Below are 23600 nucleotides of genomic sequence, written 5' to 3'. Positions count from 1 at the left end.
TCCGTAAGTGCAGTTTCTGAAATACTTAGTGTCATCTTAGTTTGAACAACTTTAGAGGTTCAAAAAAAAAAAAAAAAAGCAAAAGCCACAAATTTATTTTGAGAAACACTATTGAATGTCTTAATTTTGTACATATCTTTGACTTTGTTGAGCTTGGTGAATTTTGAGTAATCTTAAATTTTTGTTTCATTGAAAACTCAGTTTAAAATGTATAAAACTACGTAAGTCAAAGAAACATGAAAAGCTTTAAAGATTTTTTAGAAGTTTATGTAGCATTTATACTTCTGAAGTTATGAAAGCTAAGACTTCCTGAACGGGAGAGGCGACTCAAAGGCTGAGGATACGCTCTGCATGTGAGGGGCAGGGTTTAACCCCTGGCACCCCAACTCCTGACAGCTAAACGTACGACGCCCTTGGGTGTGGTCTCCCCCTCAAAAGACTGTACTAAATCTTTTTGAGACACCTTGTCCTTATAACAAACACAAACACTGTCCTCCCATTGTTCATCGATTTTGCTTGAGCGGGCCCAGTAACGTCTCCTAGAGGGGCGGAGGAATCGAATCCTGCTCGGCCGGGCTGGCTGCACGCAACGCAAACGCCCTACAGTTGTGCTATCGCTCTAGCCCTTATAAATAATTGGCTAATTTATAAAAAACTTCAAAAAAGTTACTTTTTAGAAATTTAGTATCATACCCTATTTTCCATTGTAGATCTTTATTTACCTTCTAATTTTTTGTTTTGGGGGCCACATTCAGCTGTGCTCAGGGCTTAATCTTGGCTCTGCATTCAGGGATCACTCCTGTTGGGCTCAGGGATCATATCGGATGCTGGAGATCAAACCTGGGTCAGTCATGTACAAGGCAAGTGCCCTACCCACTGTACTATCGCTCTGGTCCCTAAAGATCTAATTTAATTTAGTAAAGCATCTGATAGATTCCTGTTGGTAGTCTGTGATAGGACGATCAATTAAAAATGTTTTTTATACTTCAAGTCATATTCCACATTTTAGAAACTTTCTATTTATTTCCCAGTAAGGTAGAGTGTGAGAAAATATGTGAAACAGCTTATCAAATGCAGGATGATAGTATTATAAAATTAAATTTACAAGAGGCTTTCCCTAAGACATCTCTGAAGGCAAAGGTTGACTGAAAACTATAAGATCTATGCGCAGAACACTGTGAAGCTTTATACATCTCTGAAACAAGGATATAAAAAAAAAGTATACATCTTAAAGACAACTAAATTTTGTAAAAATAATGTGACTTTATAAGTCACAGCAACCTTTATGAAGAGGATTCAAATAAGATGTCTACCTAGATGGCAGTTATCAAATATTTTTTTGTCCAACAGATTGCTATTCATAGGGATACAGAAAAGATAGATTCCAGAAAGATATGCAGTGAGAAGGCACCCTCAGGAGCACATTGTAACTCAGATGGAAATGTCGGATGTTACTGGAAATATCTTTAACTTAAACAGTTAAGTTTGTGGTGCAAATGAGAAAAGCAATTGTTCTGAGTCGAATCTTTAAGATAAATTCTCACTGTTTCTTGAGTTATCAGAAGGAAATTTAGAGGTCTTGATTTTTCTTTTCTTAAAGGTGAACGATCTGAAGACCTCAGCTCATCTGGGCTAAAGACTGACCCAGTCACTGGCCCAAGTGTACTCTGATCTGCTGAGTGCAGTTGGCAGAAGCTTCTAAGGTGCCCAGGGCACGAGCTTCATGGAACCTATAGCAGACTGAGATTTTAAATTCTTTTTTGGGGGTTTACTGAAGACTTTTAGGTGTAGCTTATTACTACGGATGATACCTGTCAGATTCCTCACTTAGGTTTTTCTCAGATCTGTATTTTAATGACAGTTTAAAAGGAGCATCACTCATTCACCTCCCAGACTCTCTTGTGGTATGAAGCTTCCGATCATTGATCAGTCCTCCTGACCTCTGTTTTCTCTGGCCTTGGATATTAGTCTCAAGGTCCTGTCCAAAATACATAGCAGAACGTTATCTGCCATTTCTGTGTTCATTGCAGCATTATTCGCAATAGCCAAAATCTGGAAATGAATCCTACAAATGGATGCAGTCATTCTTTATCTGTCCCTCTCCTTCCGATTCAGTTCATTCAGCTTGATGTTCTGCATGCCCACCCATTTACAAGAAATTTTATGACTTCATTTTCCCTAACAGCCATGTCGTTATTTCACTGTGTAGATGTACCATAGTTTCTTTTTCCAGTGGTTTGTTATCCGGCACTTGCATTGTTGGTTGTTTTCAGATTCTGACTATTGTGAACAGTGCTGCAATGAACACAGAAATGCAGATAATGTTTCTGCTGTGTGTTTTGGACAGGAACTGAGTGTTGAAAGTAGGTAAAGGAATATACCTGACAACCTCTCAGTATCTGTATTGCAATCATAAGGCTCAAAAGGAAAGGGGGAGAGAGAGAGAGAGAGAGAGAGAGAGAGAGAGAGAGAGACAGACAGACAGAGAAAGAGACAGAGAGACAGACAGAAAGAGAGAGAGAAGAGAGAGAAATGCCCACGAGGGTGGGGAGCAGGAGGCAAAGTAGGGACATTGGTTTGTTGGTGGGAAATATACACTGGTGTTTGAACATTATATGACTGAAACCCAATCATCAACAACTTTGTAACTGTGTATCTCACTGTGAGTCAATTAAATAATAATAATAATAAAATCAACCGGTTACTCAATTAAACAAAAAAATGGAGTCTTGCAATAAGATAACATCTCACCCCAGCAACAGTGCCATATTATCAGGAAGACTGGAAGCAACCAGTGCTGTTCTTGTTATGTTTCTGAACTTCATTTGGTTTTTATATAACGCCAGGTTTGTGATAGATCTTCAAATAATCCTGACTTCTTCCTCATATCTCTTGAAAATATAAATTCAAAAGAGTCCTGGAGAGTAATTTTTTTGGTTTGTTTGTTTGGGGGGCAACCGTGTTGTGCTCAGGGCTTACTTCTGGCTCTGCACTCAGGGATTGCTTCTTGTGGGGTTCAGGGGACCATAGGGAGTTCCAGGAATCAAACCCGGTTTGGCCACATGCAAAGCAAGTACCCTGCCCACTGTACTATTGCTCCAGCCTCTAATTGGAGGGGGAGATGTGTATGTGTGTTGGGGGGGGAGGGGGGTAGGGGAGGCTCCAAACTCTGGTGCTTAGGGGCCATTCCTGGTGATTCTCTACCAACTGGGCCAGATCCTGAGGAGCTGGAGCTGCTTGGGCCCTGTAGGGCTGAGGCTATGAAGGGCACCCACGCAGTGCTGGGACCACCAGGGACACATCCTACCAGCGCTCAGGAGATTCCAGTCTACACCCAGTGATTGCCAGGGAGCCGGAGCTATGGTGCTGGGGACCTGACTGTGAGCCCATGATTGTAAGGTATTTGCTCCAACCCCCGTCCTGCTCAACCTCAAAGGGCAAAGGCAGGGAAATCCCTGCAAACTGCTGCGTAATCACCTTTCCCTGGGGAGCGATGTAAACTCCTTCTGCCCATTTTGCCCTATGAGGGATCACACATTAAAGGATGTTCATGGGCTCTCCGGTGGGCAGCTCTCTTGCCACCCACATTCAGTGCTCTGGAATCGCATCCCCACCTGGGACGGCCGTTGCCATGGGCCGACGAAGGAACAAGGGCCAAGCTGGTTGGTGAGTAGTTGCCGTTTATTCCATTCCGTCTCTCCCAAACTCTTTCCACAACTCTCTCCCCAACTCGCAACTCTCTCAGTTCTCTCCAACCCTCTCTCTAACTCGCTCCACAAGGTCCTCTCCAACTGGCGCTCGCTAACTCTCTCTTGCTCTGCCCACAGCTCCCACTCTGCCTCTCTCCAATTCTCCACCCTTTCCTACTTTCCGCAGTCACCACTTTTATCACCTCTTCTCTAACCATGCTTCCCAAACCCCACTTCCCCCAGGAAGCGTAATCAACATGTTTTTCAAGCCTCCCGACCACTTGAAGTCTACTAGGGCCAAACAGCACTTAAGGTGTGCTTCTCCTCTCATCAGACCCGTAACTTAATTAACATCTTAATTCTACTTCCTCATATCTGCCATTCTGTATGGGCACAATCAATAATAGACACAATTAGGCTTGTAGGACGACTCTCCTGGGGACATATCGCCACAGACTCAGATTACAGTGCTCAGGCGGATTAATCATTTTTAACCCTAGCAGGGTTCGGATCTAGTTATCACTTTTTGGGTCATGACAGAATTCGTTCGTGATCATGCTCTTAACTTATAGTTAAGCATTATGGCACTGCGTCCAGGCCCATTTCGATGCTAGCGTAGCTCATAGCTCACCGCTTCCCCTGGGTCCATCTATTCCCTAGTCAGGACTCTGCTTTTGGGGATCTAGGAAGGAAGGTCAACTAAGGCCTAAGTCAAGAGAGTAGATGTCCAGAAGGTAAAATTATCTGGAATCAACTAACTCTCAAGTTACAAACTTATCTTTTTAACTGTCTTCCTGTGTCCATACAAAAAGTAATTGCTCTGAAGTAACTAGCCATGCAAAGGGCATTAAGAAGAAGAGAAAAACAATATTTACAAGTCAGCAGAGTCTGATCAGGAGGCAAAGGTAATTGACAGGTTGGGGGAGCAATCAACAAACCCAAGCTCCCTGGGGCCAGGGAGGAAGGGCAAACCAATGTTATCCTACAAACTGTCCTCTTTGATTTTTTTTTTTCCTAATGTCAAATATCATGATTTTGACCAAAAAAAAAAAAAAAAGTCAAAGAGGTCTTACTAGGAGAAGCCCAAAGCTAAATGTTAGTCTGTGATAAAATTAATACCACTTTATTATATAGATTATTTTTATAGATTGTTTTCCTTTCATGGATGTAGACAGAAAATGTTGTTGATTGCATTTTCATCATTCATTCCTGGAGGTCACGGTCACAGACACGGTCCTCCAGTTGTTCATCGATTTGCTCGAGCGGGCCCAGTAACGTCTCCATTGTGAGACTTGTTGTTACTGTGTTTGGCATATCGAATACGTCACGGGTAGCTTGCCAGGCTCTGCCGTGTGGGCGAGATACTCTCAGTAGCTTGCCGGGCTCTCCGAGAAGGGCGGAAGAATCGAACTCGGGTCGGCCATGTTGGCTGCGTGCAAGGCAAACACCCTACTGCTGTGCTATCGCTCCAACCCTCCTGGAGGTCATGGGAGACAATGCATTTAATAATTACACAACCAATTACAAATAATTTTAACAAATTAATTAAGTACCTATCCATGGGCTGGAGCGATAGCACAATGGTAGGGCGTTTGCCTTGCGCACAGCCGGCCCGGCCGAGCCGGGTTCGAGTCCTCCGCCCCTCTCAAGAGCCCGGCAAGCTACCGAGAGTATCTCACCCGCATGGCAAAGCTACCTGTGACATATTCAATATGCCAAACATAGTAACAAAAAGTCTCACGATGGAGATGTTACTGGGCCCACTGGTGCAAATCGATGAACAACAGGAGGATCATGACAGTGACCGATCCATGACCCTGCTGTGCTTTTCGAGGGGAGGTCCAGGAGCCAGAGATGCACACAGCAGCGCCTAAGGTGCCCACGTGCTACTGCTCAGACCCACCTCCCTAGGCCCATGAACCCACTAGGAATAGGAAAACAAATCTGCCCGGGATGCCACCGAAAGCTCATACTTGTCCTTGAAACTTGGTGACACTATCAAGACCCTAATCTCTCTGCAGGAACTTCTTCCTCTTTCTGTTTCCCCATCAGGCCTGCCCACCCTTTCAAGGTCAGATCACAGCCCCACTCCCTAATGTATCCCAGCAAGCACAAATTTCCCTCATCTCAGTCACACTGAAAGTTCTTTTTTTTCCACATATTCATTCTGTGAAAACAAACAAACATTTAACCCCCCCCCCTTTATATGCAACTATGCACAATGTTTTCTATCAAAAAAAAAAAAAGGCATCTGACCAATATCTGACATGTTTCAACTTCCTTTTTGAGATACAAACATCTAAAATGCCGTAGACTTCTGATTCGTTTTCATATTTTATTGCTTCAAATGCTTCAAACTATGGGAAATCTTTGGTAAAAATAAAGAGTAGAGTTTTCACAATAATTTTACACACAGCATTGCACAACAATGTTCTCCAAACACATGAAATAATACAGGAATGTTCAGAATCCTCAGTGAGGAAATTAACTGTACAATATTCATAGTTTATTTTTAAACAAACTTTTCATAAATATTTAAAATATTTCCTAGGGTCTTATCACCTATTAACATTTGTATTTCAGTCAGTATGCTGAACTGTACCATATTTATATGACTATTAAAATAAAAACCAGTAATTAACAGAAAAAATTTTTTTCTGTTACCCACTACAGCATCAAGTCCCCCACCCCCACTCTGCTTACTTCACATAAAACTAGAGGGAGGTAATTGCAAAATAAAAAATCAATGTGGTTCCCCGTTGAGCCCTCTGTGGAAAAGAGGAAAATGTTTCATGTCTATTATTACACAGACATTTCTCTGGTGGTTGACTTGTGCGGTTTCAGACTTGGCCAGCTCTGAGTTGCTCTAAATGCGTCCTCAGCTCAGGACACAGTTCAATCAGCAGCAGTTCCAGCAGCACCTTAATCAAGGACAAAGGCCCAGAAAGTGAGTTTTCTCTCAAGGCTTACTCAAATAAATATGTCAAGATGAAAGTTGAGTTTAAGGTCTGAAACGACTCTCAAACAAACCAGTCAGTATCGATAAACTCCCTGGAGCCTCAAAAAAAGTCATTTTCATCTTTATCGAACCATTCCTTAATGCTGGTCTGATATAATACATGTAATGTATAGCTAATTATGAACCCAGATGACTGGATAAGAGCAGGCTTTGCTGAAATGAGAAAGCCAAGCCATTATGCAGACACTTTCTGCGTATCACAGGTCCAGAAAGAGAATGGGGCAGCTGTGCCCACCGGGGGATGGAGGGGGGGCAGGGAATGGACTGAACCAAAATGAATGGGTTCATAATTATACCAAGGATGATTTAGAATATAATGGATTTAGAAGGAGTGCAACTTAGTGGTAAAGCACATTTCTTGCATGTATGAGGTCCTAGAAAACACAGGTACATAAGCATGTGTAACACACACACACACACACACACACACACACACACACACACAAACCTCTACCCCCCACATCCAAACACACCCAAATCTATCCGCCCTACACAGACCACACAATTCTACCCCCCATATGGGAACTTCTCCCGGACGGGAGCAGTTAATCTTCGTAAGGCTTAAAATTACTCACATATAATAGGTGCTTATTTGCTCTTGTTTCTTGCAGGGCATTGAATATTTTTATGATACCGTGACGAGCATTTTGCTGTCCAACAAGGCTCTGAAGCATATCTGAAAAAGTAAATTTATGTCCTAGGCTGCTATTGGTAAAAAATGCACAATGCATATTTAGTAAAGTGCTAGTATTACCCGATACACATTAAGTAAAAACACTGGGGCATAAGGAAGATGAATAACCAATTTTTTTGAAACTTTAAAGTGAAAGATACATTTCTAAAAGATTTTGTTCAACCTTAAGCATTCATACAAACCACAATTTTGATAGACTGCTAACCAATTAAAAGTTCTTAGAATAGTATATTCTATAGAAGCTTTAAAGCATAATATTTAACCGAGAGTATCTCACCCACACAGCAGAGCCTGGCAAGCTCCCCGTGACGTATTCGATATGCCAGACACAGTAACAACAAAGTCTCCAATGGAGACGTTACTGGGCCTACTCGAGCAAATCGACGAACAACGGGAGGGCCTTTACCTTTTACCTTTTTACCTAAAATACTTTCCAGTTCAAGTAAAATATTATAGCGAATACTAATCTTAAGAATGTCAGTATAATTTATTAGCAAGGGGCTAAGATATGACTTAAAAGAACAATGCATAGTCTTTTTTTAATTGATAATACTTTTTTGAGAGAGAGATCACTTGAGTATTGCCTTTTGGGTTTATATTTCTTTTTATCTCTGTAAGTTTCAGGACAAGAACCTTGTTCTCACCTGGAATGTGTTCTAGCAGCTTCTGCTGGGCTCTCTTTTTTGTCTCCTGTTTTTGTTCGAAGCTCCTACTTGAAGCCGATGGCGCCAAGTTCCCATTTGGCCAAACTGCATCCCGGAAAGTATTAATGTAGTAAACCACCATTTGCTCACTGATAATCCAGTGCACCATGTCTCGGAGTTGTCTTTTAAGAGAAAAAATACATACATTTCTAGGAAATATCATTTTGTGAAATTGCTTATAGTCTATCTCAAAAGGCATGTACCCACAGAAGCGTTAAGACACAGACCAAATGTTTGATGAATAAACTAGGAATTGTCTATGATTACACTTGGTGGGGCAACACCAGATGTGGTCAATCCCCTGAGGACACATTTTCGCTGCAGTGACAGCTGCGAATATTTGCCATGCAGCCCGAACCCCGTCACTCATAAAGACAAGAACCAAGAGGAAAGGGGCAGGTTTGCTTGGAGTTTGCTACCAGAAACGCATTATTTAGTGCACACATTTCTCCTCACAGTGGGATAAAACATGCTCCCAGTGTTCTGAATCCCCCTAGGATTCAGAAGGAGGAATCTGGAGATGCCTTCCCCCGGGGGTTGACTCTTGGAGTTGATGGCACAGACTGCACTAGACTGAGTACTCCTGCCACTGGGGGAATATCATGGGCTCAAGATATGATGCCCTCTTTCTCTGCCAAGTGAAGGACTGTGAAGAGAAGCACTTCTGGGTAAGCCCAGAGTCAAATTTGCAGGGAAATAAAAATAGGGTGCTTTGTGCAATCACACAGATGTCTCAGGATGGTCCAGATTTTCCATACTCCTGCTGGCAGGACAGCCATACTAGAATGAGCCCAAGAAGGGCTGGGAAGTGGGCAAGAGGAGGTCTCTGCTAAAAAAGGGTGAAAAAAGGGTCATCTTTGGGTGTCGGTGGCAGAAAGAGCTAGAAGTTGAAACTCATTCATGTTTGGTGTTGGAATATTGCATACCTGAGGCAAACTCTCCTGAACAACTTTGTAAACCACAGTGTTTAAATAAAGGGGGGAAGTAAAACAAACATATTCTGTCTAGTGGATATAGTCTCAAGATAGGAAAAAAAAAAAGAAAGAAACTCATTTATGAATCATCACCACCAACTAAGGTGCCTTCCTAAATCTTACATTTACCATTAAGGTGCTTTCCTAAATCTTACACAAGTGAGAGTGGGGGTGGGGTGGGGGGGTGGAGACATCATAGGAAATAGAGGTGTCAGGTTGAGCAGTCATAAAGCGTTGTTTTAATGACAGGGACACGAATTGAGAAAAACATGGTTTGGTGAGTTTACTGTAGGCAAAGGCAAAAGTCACAGCGTGATCACACAGACCTCTCTGGCAGAGCCTACGCCTCACAAGGCTGCACGGTGGGGTCTCCTGAGAGTGCCATGGAACAGGCACTGGTCCCACGAGGACTAAACTGCCACTGAGCAGAGAGGGCAGGGCGTGGCATGTGGCGCTCAGGCGTTACCCAAGCCTATACTCTTTCCTGAGAGAAACATGCACTCTTATCGCACACAGAGCTCTAGGATACTTCCCCACAGGGCTCACAACTTTGACCATTCAGATCACATGAGGTCAAGTAAAATGTTATTATTTAATAGCCAGGATGTTCTATCGGCATTCCTGAGAAAACCCTGTGTATCAGGATAGGCATCCTAGTTACCAGGTGCTTGTGCTTTGGCTTACTCACTGGCCCCATGAGAAATGAGAAAATTTTAGTTTACAACTTAAAATTAGTGTCAGTGACCCCTACCAAAAACATCATGAGTATTTTTTACCCACTTAGATCTCACCTTCACGCCAGCCCAGATCTGGGAAGAGTTTATTATTATTATTATTATTATTATCATCATCATATAATGGCCTGGTGGCGCACACCAGGCAGTACTCAGGGATTACTCCTGGCTCTGTGTGCAGGAATCACTCCTGGAGAGGCTTCGGAGATCATTTGAGGTGCTGAGGATCAAGCCCAGGTGTGCCGTGTATAAGACAAGCACCCTACCCACTGTACTATCTCTTTAGCCCTCTGGGAATCTTTTGAAGCAATTCTGGTCAGTGACATGACAGTTGGCATAAGGGAAGAAGCACACAGTATGTGTCATCGTCTGCTAATGGTAAAAATAGCCAAGGGCCAGGTACTGTGTAGTCTCTCTGCCTGACTGGAAGAATAGGCCCAGTCTCAACATAAACCTGTCTTCCAGCCCCCAGAGATGACAGTCATCCGCCATCAACAATCACAAACTACTGCTGCTGCTCTGACCATGAAGAACTAGGATCCCGACAGGAGCAGGAAAATCATGCACGGTTTGCCGAGAAACTAAGAGGAAAACAAATAGCACAGCTAAGGTCTGGAGAAAAGGAAGGCCATTAGGAAATCTCTTCAGCCAAGGCCTGTCACTACTGAGGAAGAGAAGGTTGCCTTAGGAGCTAGGGGGTAGTTCACGTGGCTGCAGAGAACCCTTGCATGCAGGAGCCTTGATTCCATCCCCCGCACCACACAGCCCACCCCCCCCATAAGAGAAATCACTGGCTATTGGGATTCTGAAAAGGAAATATGACTGAAGGGAAAGAGTGGGGGCACGAATTCAAATATTAATTCTGCGCAACTTACTTGTTAATGGTTCTCCCAAAAGTGACCTGCACGAGTGAAATTAATGTTCTTCTCACCCATTTAAACACTAAAATATAAATCAAAGAAAATATATTACCACAGGATACCACAGTTAAGACATTTTTCAAAGCCATGTAAAACATAAATAATGGTTTGTTTTGAGACCACACCAGGCAGCGGTGGGGGCTACTCCCAGCTTGGTGCTCAGGTCACAATACAGTTGCTAGGGATGGACTCCAGGACTCCTCTGAAGGCAAAGCCTTTGCATCAGCCCTAGAAGACATCTCCCCAGACTGACAGTTGCATCAGTCTTACCACTTGACTCAATCTTCACCCTGACATCAAATCTGAGTGCCTTCATGCCCGCAGAATTTGTTCTTTAGGTTCCCAAGTGTCTGCCCAGGAAAATTCTTCTAAGTTTTGATTTCATACTTAGCAACTGAGGTGATGGAATCTAAGGTGTTTATGGTTTTCTATGCCTAAACAGCTGAGTCTGTGAGTAGTATGCAAGCTTTACCCCAGGCTCCTAACAAAGCGTCTGTTTTCCGCTAGTACACAGTCAAACTCCTATTTTAAAATTCTGGCTGGTTCAACCCAATTCTTGAACACACTGTTCCTGAATGAGAAACATCTGTAGTCAAATGTTGACATATATTTTGAGATATTAATGAACTAGTGGGTCTGAATGTTCCCAGCATGAATGTTAAGACCCATGTTTGGAGGTGATCAAATACTTTTAAATATTTTATGCCTTTGGAGAAAGAAAAGTGATCTGAAGAGAGTCGGGACACTGAGTGGGCTGTGAAGTCAGACACAACTGGGGACAATCACCCTGAGCACTGTGACTGCACTTGGGAAAGGACAGTGTCCAACATTTCCTTTTTATTTTTGCTCTAGAGGCCGTGTCAACAATTTGTGTGTCATAAAGGGTTCTGCAGACATAAGCTCTAAAAGCAGATGCATTTTCATAGAAAAGCTTTGGAGAAATATTATGATGGTGTTACAAATTCTCTCCCATCACTTCCTTAACTTGATGAGTCCACGAATTGTAATCCAACCCACACTTTCTACTAAGCATTCCTTCTCCATTTGACGAACTGCTTGACTACTAACACCGGAGGAAGTAAGGAGTTTCAGACTTGGCCACAAAGAAGCCAGGAGTCAGGAAGCCAACACCTCTACACCTCTGCATAAGTCCCTCAACTCTGTCTCTCTCTAACACACACACACACACACACACACACACACACACACACACACACGCACACTGATAACAAGCACAGCATTCCGACTAAACTTGAAAGTAGTCCAGCATCATTTCTGACTGTGATGGCATGTCAATGTCCTGTGACAGAAATGGCTCATCTTCCAAGCACAAGTCAAGCCTTGGAGTCAGAACCTCCAAAGGCTCAAACCTGCCTTCGATTCCTGATGGAGCCTGGAGTACAGGTCTGTTCCTTATGAGACTTTGCCTTTCTCTCCTCGAGGGTCTGTATGCCACCGGGGAAGAACACTCTCCAGCCCAGCGATGAGTTTCTACATATCCAAAAGGTTCCTTCTTCAATGCGGACAGAAACCAGAAATGATGGTGTTACAAATTCTCTCCTATCACTGATGCTCCCCTTCCTCAACTTGATGAGTCCTTGGTCCTTGACTCCCACAGACTGTGCCACAGATGATACAGCCTGCTATTCCTTTCCAAGACTCGGTGGTTCAAGGCCACAGTGGCAGCTCAGAAGAACTGAGTTCAACCGATGGGCTTATATTCAATGACCAGGGGTCACTGAAGAGGAGTCAAACTTTGGGTGAAGAACTTGTCTTTTCTGTCAATACTGACTCCAGTTAAACTCCAGTGTATGTCTTGAGGACTATTTTTTTCTGTTTACATAGAATTGAGTTCAACATCCCCTATACAAGTGTCTAAAGTATGTAACGACAGTATCTTTTCCATTGGGGGAGCCTTAGGGGTGTCTTCCAAGTAATGCTCTGGGAGTTTCAGGACCACTCCAGGTGATACTCAGTCCAGTGCTGTTCAGGGTCACATAGCATTGGGGCTCAGGAGGACCGTGGGGTACCGGAACTAAATGCCAGGTCTCAGTATACCATGCGTGCACTGCTTCCCTAGAGCCATCTCCCTGGTCTGGCAACATGCCTTCTTTCATTTGAAAAGATGATTAATATCTCTCAAGCTCCAAGGAGGGATGGGTATTTGATTACTGTATAATTGGAACCCAAGCACAAAAATTTGTAAGTCTACAACTGTACCTCATGATGTCTCGCTAATAAAAATTAAAAAATAAATTAAAAATATGGAAAAAAAGAAGATTAATATCTGGATGAGTCCATTACATGGATATTTCTTAAATGGTTAAACTGTCCTCTATTTCTGAAGTTTAGTTCAAACTCTCCAATTAATGTAACTGTGGTAATGAACATTCTTAAGGTTGGAGAGATAGTAGACATAAAATGCTTGCCTTGGATGCAAGTGACCTTGGTTCGATCCCTGGGACCACATAAAGTTACCTGAGTACTGCCAGGAATGATCCCCAAACTCAGAACCAGAAGGAATCCTTGAGTAACACCAGTGTGGCCCAAACAGTGGATAGTTAGGTAGACAGAAGACAATTCTTAAATATGATTGTCTCCTCTGAACTGGGCTGGAGTGATAGCACAGTGGTAGGGCATTTGCCTTGCACACGGCCAGGTCAGCTGACCCAGGTTGGATTCCTCCGCCCCTCTCGGAGAGCCCGGCAAGCTACTGAGAGTGTTCTCACCCACATGGCAAAGCCTGGCAAGCTACCCATGACATATTCCATATGCCAAACACAGTAACAACAAGTTTCACAATGGAGACATTACTGGGCCCGCTCGAGCAAATCGATGAACAAAGGGAGGACAGTGACAGTGACACAGTCTTATACAAAGAAATCCAGAGCATTCAACATTTCTCCATCCGGAGAAACATGGTCTGGGGTCAGTCTATTCCAGGAATGTAGTGATGGCTTCAGTTATTAAGGTGGATCATCAGCTTCTAGTGTCACCTTGTCTATGTTGTATATGATTTGGTCAATGTAAATATGCTTGTGATTCAGAAAAAAAGGGGGGGAGGAATTAAGTATATATATGTGTGTGATCATGTGCACCAACTAACCACCAAATAATAACAAAGAGGCTTACTTCCTCGAAGTTCAAAAATCTCCCCAATCAGCATGAAACACGGCTCAGCCAGGGAGTCCTTGCGTCCGTCCACATCATCCCCATAGTCGGACAGATCACTGTCCTCTTCTGTCTCTTCCTGCACACATGGAAGACATAGGAAGCACAGCACTTAGCCAAGAGAGCTGGTAGAGTGGTTCTCCCTTTCCAAGTGTTAGTTCCACATGCACATACTTCAGCCTTGCATATGCCATTGACTCTCCTAAATGCAGAAATTTCGCATTTTCCACAGAGAAGGCTATGAGTAATGAATTTTGGGGACAAGCTAGATTCTCAAGCCTTAACATGAACTTCAGAATAATTCTGAAAGCACTCTGCTCACTGTCTAAATAAGGAATGAGCTAGACAATAAGTTTTCTAACCATTTGGAGCTTAGGCTTTTTTATTGTAAACGATTTTACATTCTTTCGCTTTTTTTTTTCTAAGAAGGGCGAGGATCTTAGTGTGATGCGGTTATTTTTAAAACTCACACTAAGCTTTTACAGTTCAGCTAGTCTCGTTTCCTGATCTTCCGATCAGCAAGTTTCATTTAGAAACTCATTTCCCCTCAGGCCCAGGCTGGTGCCTGACTTGAGACTTTGATTGGCCCACTGCTACCAGGAGAGAGCGACAGATTCAGGCAGCTCTGGTTCTCACTTACCTCACTTCTCTGTGGTGTACAGAATACCGGATGAGAAAACGTACTATAGTGAAAAGGTGATGCCTACATCACCTTGACCACAGTATTGCGAGAGGACAGAAAAAGAAAGAAATCAAGGGAGGGAGAAGAGAATGGGAAGTAATGGGTGAGCAGGTATTAGGACTTCAGTTATTCTGATGATATGGGTGAGGGGTGTGGCCATACATCCAAAAGAGACTCAACAACGCTGAAAAACATGAGGTCTGCGCAGCAACCAATGACACTTTGTCACGGGCCTTGTTAAGTTGACAGGCGGGGGGGGGGGGGGGGGGGTGTGGAGATTCGGGATGGGGAGGGACTATGGGGACCCTGGGGGAGGGAAGCTCACACTGGTGGTGGGATTGGTGATAGAATATTACATGTCTAAAATGCAAAGATCAGAAACTTTGTAAACCACAGTTCTTTAATTAAAAGAAAACATAATTTTTAGAAAATAAATAAAATGCTAATTCTACAAGCAGAGGGATGTTTTTGGAGCCTAGGCCGGGGGTGGGGGTGGGGGCACAGGTGAGAGTCGCTCGAATGTCTGTGGAGAGGACAGAGCTGAAGCTCCAGGAACAAGCAGAGGGAGAATTAATGTTCCAGAAACCTACTGCCTCTCCCTCAAGTGCATGCTCCGCTCCAGAACCTTCACCTGCAATCCCTCCACCATAAGGGGGGCTCCCATAGAACCCCTCCCTTCCACCTTTCACTCACCTACCACCTCATCTTTTATTTCTGGATCTTAACTCAGGTGGCTGGTGGTAGGTGGGGTGGGGGTGGGAGGCTGGGATGGGGGGAAAGGGCTGGGTAGAAGCAGGTGTCCCAAGATGTGACACCGATAGCAAGTGAAAATGAAATGTATCTGCTTTTTCCCCAGCTGGGAGCAGGGTCTCCAGCAAACAGCCTCCAGGGAGATATTCGCTTAACTATGCTGTGAAAACGGGGTGGCCCGTGGGACAGCTCACCTCCTGGTGAGGGAAGAAGTCCCGGGGAAGTCTTTCCAGAAATGAGGTTAAGGAAAAACTGGGTTTTTTTCCCGGCACATCAATAACCTTGAGGTAGTCAGGAGAAGGGCTCAAAAAGGCATAAAGGGCTTCGCTCTGGCACAGTCTTTCATTCGAGAGCAGATTCTGTGGATGAAAGAGACAGGATTAGTGGTGACGAAGAGCACGTCTGGGCTGCTGAGAGCTAATACCAGCTACGGCCATCTCGGGGGAAGTGGCCGGGTCAGGGACGTTGACTTCCTTTGTGACTCCGAACTTAAAATCACTTTCCTGAATGCTCCCCCAACCCCGGAAATAAAATCTACTGGACAGACTCCCTGTGATGTCTGTATTTCGCTCCTCTGCCATTATAACGCTATATAATGCTCCTCTGCCGTTCAGCTGAGTGCCCTTGGCATCCTGCTCATGGGGGACTGCTGACCTTGCCCTCAGGCTGCTGACCCTGGCACTCACTGCCTGAGACCAAATCGCCTCGACTTGCACTTCGCCCATTGGTCCAGGGACCCCACTGCTGAGCACTGACCTTTCTTCAGCTCATTGGTGTTTGAACAATGTCATGGCACAGAACCCAAGGGTACCACTTAGCCACCCTCTGATGGCTGTGATCAGACTTTCTATGTCAAGCTGAAAAGTGGCACAGCCACCAAGCACTGGTTTGCATTCTCGCTGGCTCACACAAGCCTAGAACAGCTTGTATTGGTGGTCCTTAAACCAGACATTTAATCTCTTAATCTTTTTGTCTGACCGGAGGAGAAAAAGCAGACGTAAGTCAAATTTATTTATATACTAGCAAAGCCTTTGAAAAGACAATCAAATTCATACTGTGACCAAAAGAGTTTTCAAATGCCTCCCCCAAAGAGAGAACCGGAGAGCTTATAGAGAGGGTCGGGCACTGGCTTGCATGCTCTCAACCCTGATTTGATCCCCAACACTGCAATGGTGGGAGTGATCCCTGAGCACAGAGCTGGAAGTACTGAGCGTGACCCAGGCTATCCCCCGAAAAAGATACAGGGTGGGGAGGGGCTCGGTTGGAAAGATAAGGAGATGATAAAGGGTTCAATCCTCAGCCCCCCAAAAATATCACTAGCTACAGCCCTGGAGGCCTGATGAAGCCCAGTTCCCTAGTAGCACCATTTCCTCAGACTCCAGCATGGAGCTGACTGTCTGCTTGGTTGAGAATGGTGGGTAGAGGGCCCAGAGCAAGAGTCCAGCAAGGAGTGCATCTGCCTTGCATATGGCGACTAGGGTATGATCCCAGCGTCCCATATGGTCCCTCAAGCACCACCAGGAGTGATCTTTGAGTGCAGAGAGAGAGAGAGAGACAGAGAGAGACAGAGAGACAGAGAGACAGAGAGAGAGAATGGTGGAAAGTATGCCAGGACCCTCAAGCACAACTTTTCAAGCCTCCTCCAACCCCCAAAATATATAGGGGAATCAGGATGCAATGGTATGAATTACGCCCCCATTTATGATATAACTCCCTCGGGAGAGACAGACTTCGGGGGGGGGGGAGGACTGTGCTTCTGAAGACAGAGATGGGGACAGTAGGTAAGAGATAAGGTTCTCATCCTAGAGAGACTGGTCTTTGATGCTCACACCTCACAAGATCTGAATACCCTCTGACCTTCCTTAGAATAACCATCTCTGAGAGACCCCAACACAACCATACTAGGGTGAATGAGGGCTCAAAGGCACGGCCAGCTTTCAGGGGCGGAGGTGCCAGCTCCATATCCCCTGAAAAAGATGGGCCATAAATGTCTCTCGGTAGTGATAGAGATGAAGGGGAGAGAACAGTGGGGCCATGACCCCCCGAACCTAACAAACTGGTCTATAATTCATTTTCCAGGGTATTAAATGTTCAGGTCAACATGTAGGTGAGGGTGTATTAGAAAGAGCAACAGTTTTCCAACTAATTTGATTTCCTTTAAGCTAATATGCATCCAGACATTATTTTATAAACTAGAAGACATTCATGAAATTTACATACAAGTGGTACAACATGGAAAGTATCATGCTAAGCGAAATGAGTCAGCAAGAGAGGGATAGACATAGAAAGATTGCATTCATCTGGGGGATATAAAGTAACAAAGTATGAGATTAATACCCAAGAATAGCTGAGATCAGCACCAGGAGGATTACTCCATAGCTTAGAGGCCAGCCGGGTATTCTAGGGGAAAGGACAGTTCAGATAGAGAAGGGAGCACCAAATGGAGGGTGCTTGGAGGATCCTCCCAGGAGGGGAGATGCAGGTTGAAAGTAGACTGGACTGAACATGTTTGCCACTCAATGCCTCTTTTGCTGACCACGGCACCCAAAAGGAGAGAGAGAACAAAAGGGAATGCCCTGCCACAGTGGCAGGGGGGGATGGGGGGGATGGGGGGGGATATTATTCATGGTGGTGGAAAATGGGCACTGGTGGAGGGATGGGTATTTGATCATGGTATGACCGAAATCCAAGCACAAAAATTTGTAAATCTACAACTGTACCTCATGGTGTTTCACTAATAAAAAAAAAAAACTAGAAGACATTATAGGAGAGATAAATCTCAAAGTTAACATAATCAATATAATTTAGGAAATTATGAAGAGTGATAAGCCTTGGCTTAAATTCTTTTTTGAAGGAAAATAACAAAATGAAATGTTTTATAAAAGCTAGAAATGTTCCCCCAAATTATGTCTGTGGGCATTATGTAATTGGGAGTTATTATTTTTAAGCTTTCTAAAAGTGGAATCTCATTTCCATTTTCCTCACCCCATACACACCTCAAAAACTCTCAAGTAAAGGAAATTAGGAGAATATATTTAGGACCTATTAGAGAACATGACTCTAGTCCCATGAAGATCTAAGATGACTGTTGAGTAAATGATGGAGAAGCAGTAAAGCATTCCGAGAAGACAAGTGTCACATGCAGATACAAGAGTGGGACACAGAGTGACAAGGTGGAACCACCACCATGTTTGGTGTGGCTTGAGTCAGTGAAGCACTTGGGAAGCAGGGGAGACACCTGTAAGAATGACGAAGATATAAGTGATGGCATGGCCAAGAACAAATTAGCTGGGTCACTAACTATATGTAACGCTGGTACATTTTGGTAGGGAACTATGTTGTATGTAACATTCAAGTTGACAACATTCCAATTGAATTCTTTTTTTTTTTTAGGAAGGTTCTGTGGACCTGTGAGCATTTGTCCTTGTGACAAAGCATTCCACATCTTGCTTTCTCTGTCTACCACTGGCAGGATGGTATTCTACAATTATAGTTCCGTGGTTGTGGCCTCTCTAACTATACTGAAGTTAGCACCTTCAAAAAGACTTCAAAGAAATGAAAACCAATCAAAGCCATTATCTCCTAATGTAAAAACCTCTTGGTCAGAAGTCAAATGGTGACTTTAGACCACTGTGCCATTTGGTGTAGTTGAAAGTCTTTCTTGCCCACCCTACCTACTGGCAGTGTGACCGAAGACATGTTTCTCTGGGCACAACTTCAGAATTCGCAAGCCTTGTCTTTGCATCACACAGCAATATGGAAAAGACAGGCAACATGAGAGAGTAGTTGACACAACTTTAACAGGCACTTCACTAAAGAAACCAGCCAAGTGGCAAAAACACAAGGACTGCTGCTCAAGTCCATTAATCATCAGGGAAGGCAAATGAAAGCCACAGTGAGAAACTACTACAGACCCACCAAAATGGCTATAAAGAAAAAGGAAGAAAATAAGATGTGAGGCCACCAGGAACTTGCCACACGACTGGCAAGTGTGTGAAAACTGCTCCAACCACTGAGAGAAACAATACCAACCTCTAGGTATTGTCCAACAAACATTCACCCCAAGGCAGGCATTTAAAGTGTACAGATGCACCCTTCATACTAGCTTCCAACAGAAAACTGTTCACAAGCTCTTACGGAGCAGATGAGCAGACCAAGTGGGCCTTTCATTCTCATGGAAAACCCGGGCAACAATGAAAACAAATGATGGACATCTAAGTCAGAATACCGACTGGCTGTCAGGAACGCAGTGCTGAATGATACGTCAGACACCCAGGAGTACTTGCTATCTGGTTTCATTTACAGTACTAACCCTCTCTGTCAAATAACCCTTACTCTCTCCATTGTCAGAAGTGAAAATGTGAGCGTCCAGGTCACCTTTGGGAGGGAGCGATGATGGAAAGTGAATTGCAGGGTTTTGGGGGCTTCCTGGCCAGATAGTTAACAAAGTATGTTCAGTTTGTGAAATAGGGAAGTTATTCACTTATTTTATGCTATTTTTGTGAGCATGGCAGACTTAAATTCTATCCCCAAGATAAACTCTATCCCCTAAAGATAATTTGAGGATCTGGCATCATCTGTGGGGATGGGAAACAAATGAGTAAAAAGAGGACAGAAAAATAAACATTTTTCCTCTAATACCCACAACTTTTCTTCTCCTTACCTGTAAAAACTTATTTAATTGATTCTTGGACTTTTCCATAAACTTTTGATCTATAGATTTGAAAGGCAGCTTGCTAAGAGAAGGCAACTGGACTTTTTTTAAAGAAGGGACACACTGCAGGGAGACAAAATTAAATGTTAGCATGCTGAAATTACACATTAATTTTTTTTAAAAGCAGCATAATTAGCACAAACCACATCTCTTCCTCCTGTCTTCGCTCTTCTGAGATTTCAAACCTTACTACCTTTTCTTGATAAGTGCAGGAGGAAAGGGGGCTTTGATGTGAAAGGCTCAGCTCTTGGCCCATGAGTGCCTGGAAGCTGGGAAATCCTCAGCCGGCCAAGCACAGATTTGCACAGCAGCACAGAGCACTACTTCTGAGTGAGAGGCAAAAGGTTTTCCTTTTCACAATGTATTTTGTTTGCAATATCTTCATAAAAATATCAAACAGGAAGATAACAGAAAGCAGAACTGGAATGTAGCTTGATTTTTGCTTTTCACTGGCAAATTGCACAATGCCAGTGTATTAATATGTCGGTAAGAGGGAGAAACAGACGTCCCATGGTGGATTGAGTTTGTCATTTCTTCCAGATGCTGTGCTAGAAAGCTTAGTGTGTTTAACAGCAATATGCACTGGGAATTACTACCATTTCCCTCTTTCCTCTGAGACCATTTAAGACAGGTTAAATCAAGCACCATCTGACCACAAAGTTGGTGCTCCCCATGCCAGTACTCTGCCAGGCTGCTCCTGGCCCGGTCTTGTTTCCACTCGGGCGTGTGGGCAAGTGAACTGGGCAAGCGAGCAGTTTTCCTGGCCAGTTTTTGACTCTTGTGGCCTGCATCAGTGCACTGAAGGGTCATAGCAGCCAAGAGATGGCACACCAGGGCTTTGTGTGGTAGGAAAGAGAAAGCCAGCCTTTCTTACACAGTCCACAGAAGCATCACAGGTCAAGTGGCATTTGCCTGAGAAAGGTATTTGAATCCGGGCAAAATTTCAGGGAAATGAAGACAGCAGTGAGAGTTGCAAGACTGAGACTCAGGGGGACTCGAGAGGGTGCTTCACAGCTGTCAACAGGAAGACTCTTTCAGAAACTGAAGACTCAGTGACAAGGAAGCACCAGGGTAAGAGACAAACCCAGTGACCATGCCACAGGTGCGACAGGCAGAGATGTTTACAAGGTGTGCTTCTCTAACGCTTCAGTGGTACTGTTTTGTATTTTCAAGTACTTATTTTTCTACTTTATTTCAACAATGATGGGTCTCATTCCCCTGATCCTGAAAGAGCCTCCAATGTGGCACTTGCTAAAATCTCAGGACTAGGACGAATAGAGACGTTACTGGTGCCTGCTAGAGGAAATCGATGAACAACGGGATGACAGTGATACAGTGATACAGTGAACATCAACCCTATTTGGTTTTTTTGTTGTTGTTGTTGTTGTTCTCTTTCCTGTTCAGGAAGGAGAAAACTCTTCTATCTGCAAGGAGACAGATGCTGAATTTTGGTCATGCAATGGTTGGTGAAAAGAAAAATGATGCATTACAATTTTTTTTTTAATGTAAGAGTACTGCTGTTACTCTCATTCAGCCACTGATTAAGCTGACTGAAGTGGGCATGAACTCCACACTACTTCTTTTTTAAACATATTTTTAATTGAATATCTGTGACATAGACCATTACAAAACTATTCATGATTGGGTTCAGTCATACAATGATCCAGCACCCATCCCTCCACCAGTGTACATTTCCCACCACTAACGTCCCCTGTTCTCTCACACGATACCCCAGCACCCCAAATAATATGACAGCCTCCCTCTATGGAAGGCACTTTCCCTTCTGCTCTCTCTTTCCTTTTCCTTCTGTGCATTATGGTTTGCAATACAGGTACTATGAGGTCATTGTAATTTTTCAGGGCATTCAGTATTTTTATTGGGATGGTAAGGCTGGAGTAGCTCTTTAACTGGGTGGCAGCTTTGGGGTGTGGGTGTAGGTGTGGTTGAGGCTTTAGGAAGTACAGGGAGGTGGGGGAAGGTGGCCCATACTGACCCCAAGAAAGCCTGGAGACTTCAGTCACAAAACTCGCATAGCAGAATTTTCAGCAGACTATGAAATGATGCATTTTTGCAAGTGTCCATTTTCCTCAATAGTCTTAGGAAAAACTATTCTTATATTAAATGACCATAGGATTTTACTAGCTTATTGTGACTAAGAGCCAGATGTCCTAACTGAAAATGACTGAAGAACATTTCTTCTGCTTGGGATGGACGGTGAGCACCTCCAATAGGAAGCAAAAGTTAAAGATGCAATTCCAGAGAAAACTGGAATTACACAGAACCGAAACTAAGACTACCTGTATTGCAATCCAGATTTGGCCACTATGTACATATCTTGATATGTCAATTAAACTCTCAGATAACTTCCCCTATGAAGGAATTTACCTAGATTAGCAGGTAATACATGTGATACTTTGCCTAAATGTATCTACACTCAACTATATAATCATGTCAAACACACAGTATCAAACACACAAAAGTTCTACAAGACAATGCTCAAAGCTATCGAAAAGGATATTACATATGTTATTGCATTATATAATATTATATACTTTAATAATAATATAGTAATAATGTTTACCAGATTCCATACCTTCTTCTGCATGCACTGTAAAAATGTATTGCCTTAATGCCATCATTACCCACAATGCCATAAAGCAAGTGAGGAAATACCATGAGTGTTTCTATTGCATAGAGGAGAAAGAGGAACAATGAGAAAGTGACAAGTCCCTGGTCACTTTTTATTAGGAAGGAAAGCCAGCATTCCAACGTGAGCAACCTGATATTCGACTAAAATGTTTTAGTGATTCCCCTACTAATAAGAAGAAAGCCAAACCAATATATTTTCTTCCTCCTGATGCAATCCTGAATTGATTTCACTGCCCCCTAAAAGAGTCACAAATGACATTTCCAAAAATCACTGGTACTCGGTGATTTTCCCTCGGGGGTTCAATGCAGGTAATATGAAAATTCAAAATTTCATAATAAAGATCAAATCTATTGATCTCTAATCTATCTTCGTTGTCTATGCACCAACATCTAATTATGATGAAGGAGAAATTGAGAAGTTCTACATGGAGCTGGAGAAGTTCTTTAAAGAAGACCACACCTTCTACAAGATCATTGTGGGTGATTTTAATGCCAAGATAGGACCGAGAAGATCAGCTGAAGAACTTCACATCGGGACCCATGGCCTAGAATGGAACGAACAGGGTGAGAAACTGTCTGAGTTCATCATGTCGACCAAGACCATCCATGGTAACTCACAGTTCCAGAAGGCCGAATCTAAACATTGGACATGGGAGTCTCCCGGTCCAATAGACCACATCATATTCAATTGACGGTTTTGCCTGACTGATGTTGCTGTTGTCCCAAAATTCCAAACGGAATTGAACCACCGTCTCCTTCATGCAAAATTCTACTTCACGGAGCGGGGAGAAAGGGCTTCAAAGTTTAAGAAGAGAACTCCCAGAACGACCACCAATGGGAGCTCTTTGGCACTATTGCTACAACAGGGGAAGATACCATTGTTGACAACATTGACAAGGA

At 43.5% G+C, this 23600-nt stretch overlaps 1 protein-coding gene across 1 annotated transcript in view; it reads right to left on the bottom strand.

Moving 5' to 3' along the window:
* Positions 1-6007: 6007 nt before the first annotated feature.
* The window catches only part of SNX25 (sorting nexin 25), a 115796-nt gene continuing 98203 nt past the window's right edge, over positions 6008-23600 (bottom strand). The window contains exons 14-20 of the mRNA XM_056114001.1: positions 20001-20114; positions 15532-15696; positions 13867-13984; positions 10690-10756; positions 8047-8228; positions 7284-7384; positions 6008-6610 (exon numbers count right to left, since the gene is read on the bottom strand). Of these exons, the coding sequence (XP_055969976.1) occupies positions 6530-6610; positions 7284-7384; positions 8047-8228; positions 10690-10756; positions 13867-13984; positions 15532-15696; positions 20001-20114 (828 nt within the window). The 3' untranslated portion in view covers positions 6008-6529. The remainder of the gene's footprint in view (positions 6611-7283; positions 7385-8046; positions 8229-10689; positions 10757-13866; positions 13985-15531; positions 15697-20000; positions 20115-23600) is intronic.

Source organism: Sorex fumeus, unplaced genomic scaffold, assembly GCF_029834395.1.
Source record: "Sorex fumeus unplaced genomic scaffold, SorFum_2.1 ptg000024l, whole genome shotgun sequence".
In the NCBI taxonomy this organism is placed as follows: Eukaryota; Metazoa; Chordata; class Mammalia; order Eulipotyphla; family Soricidae; genus Sorex; species Sorex fumeus.
This window is presented reverse-complemented; position numbering and strand designations above follow the sequence as displayed.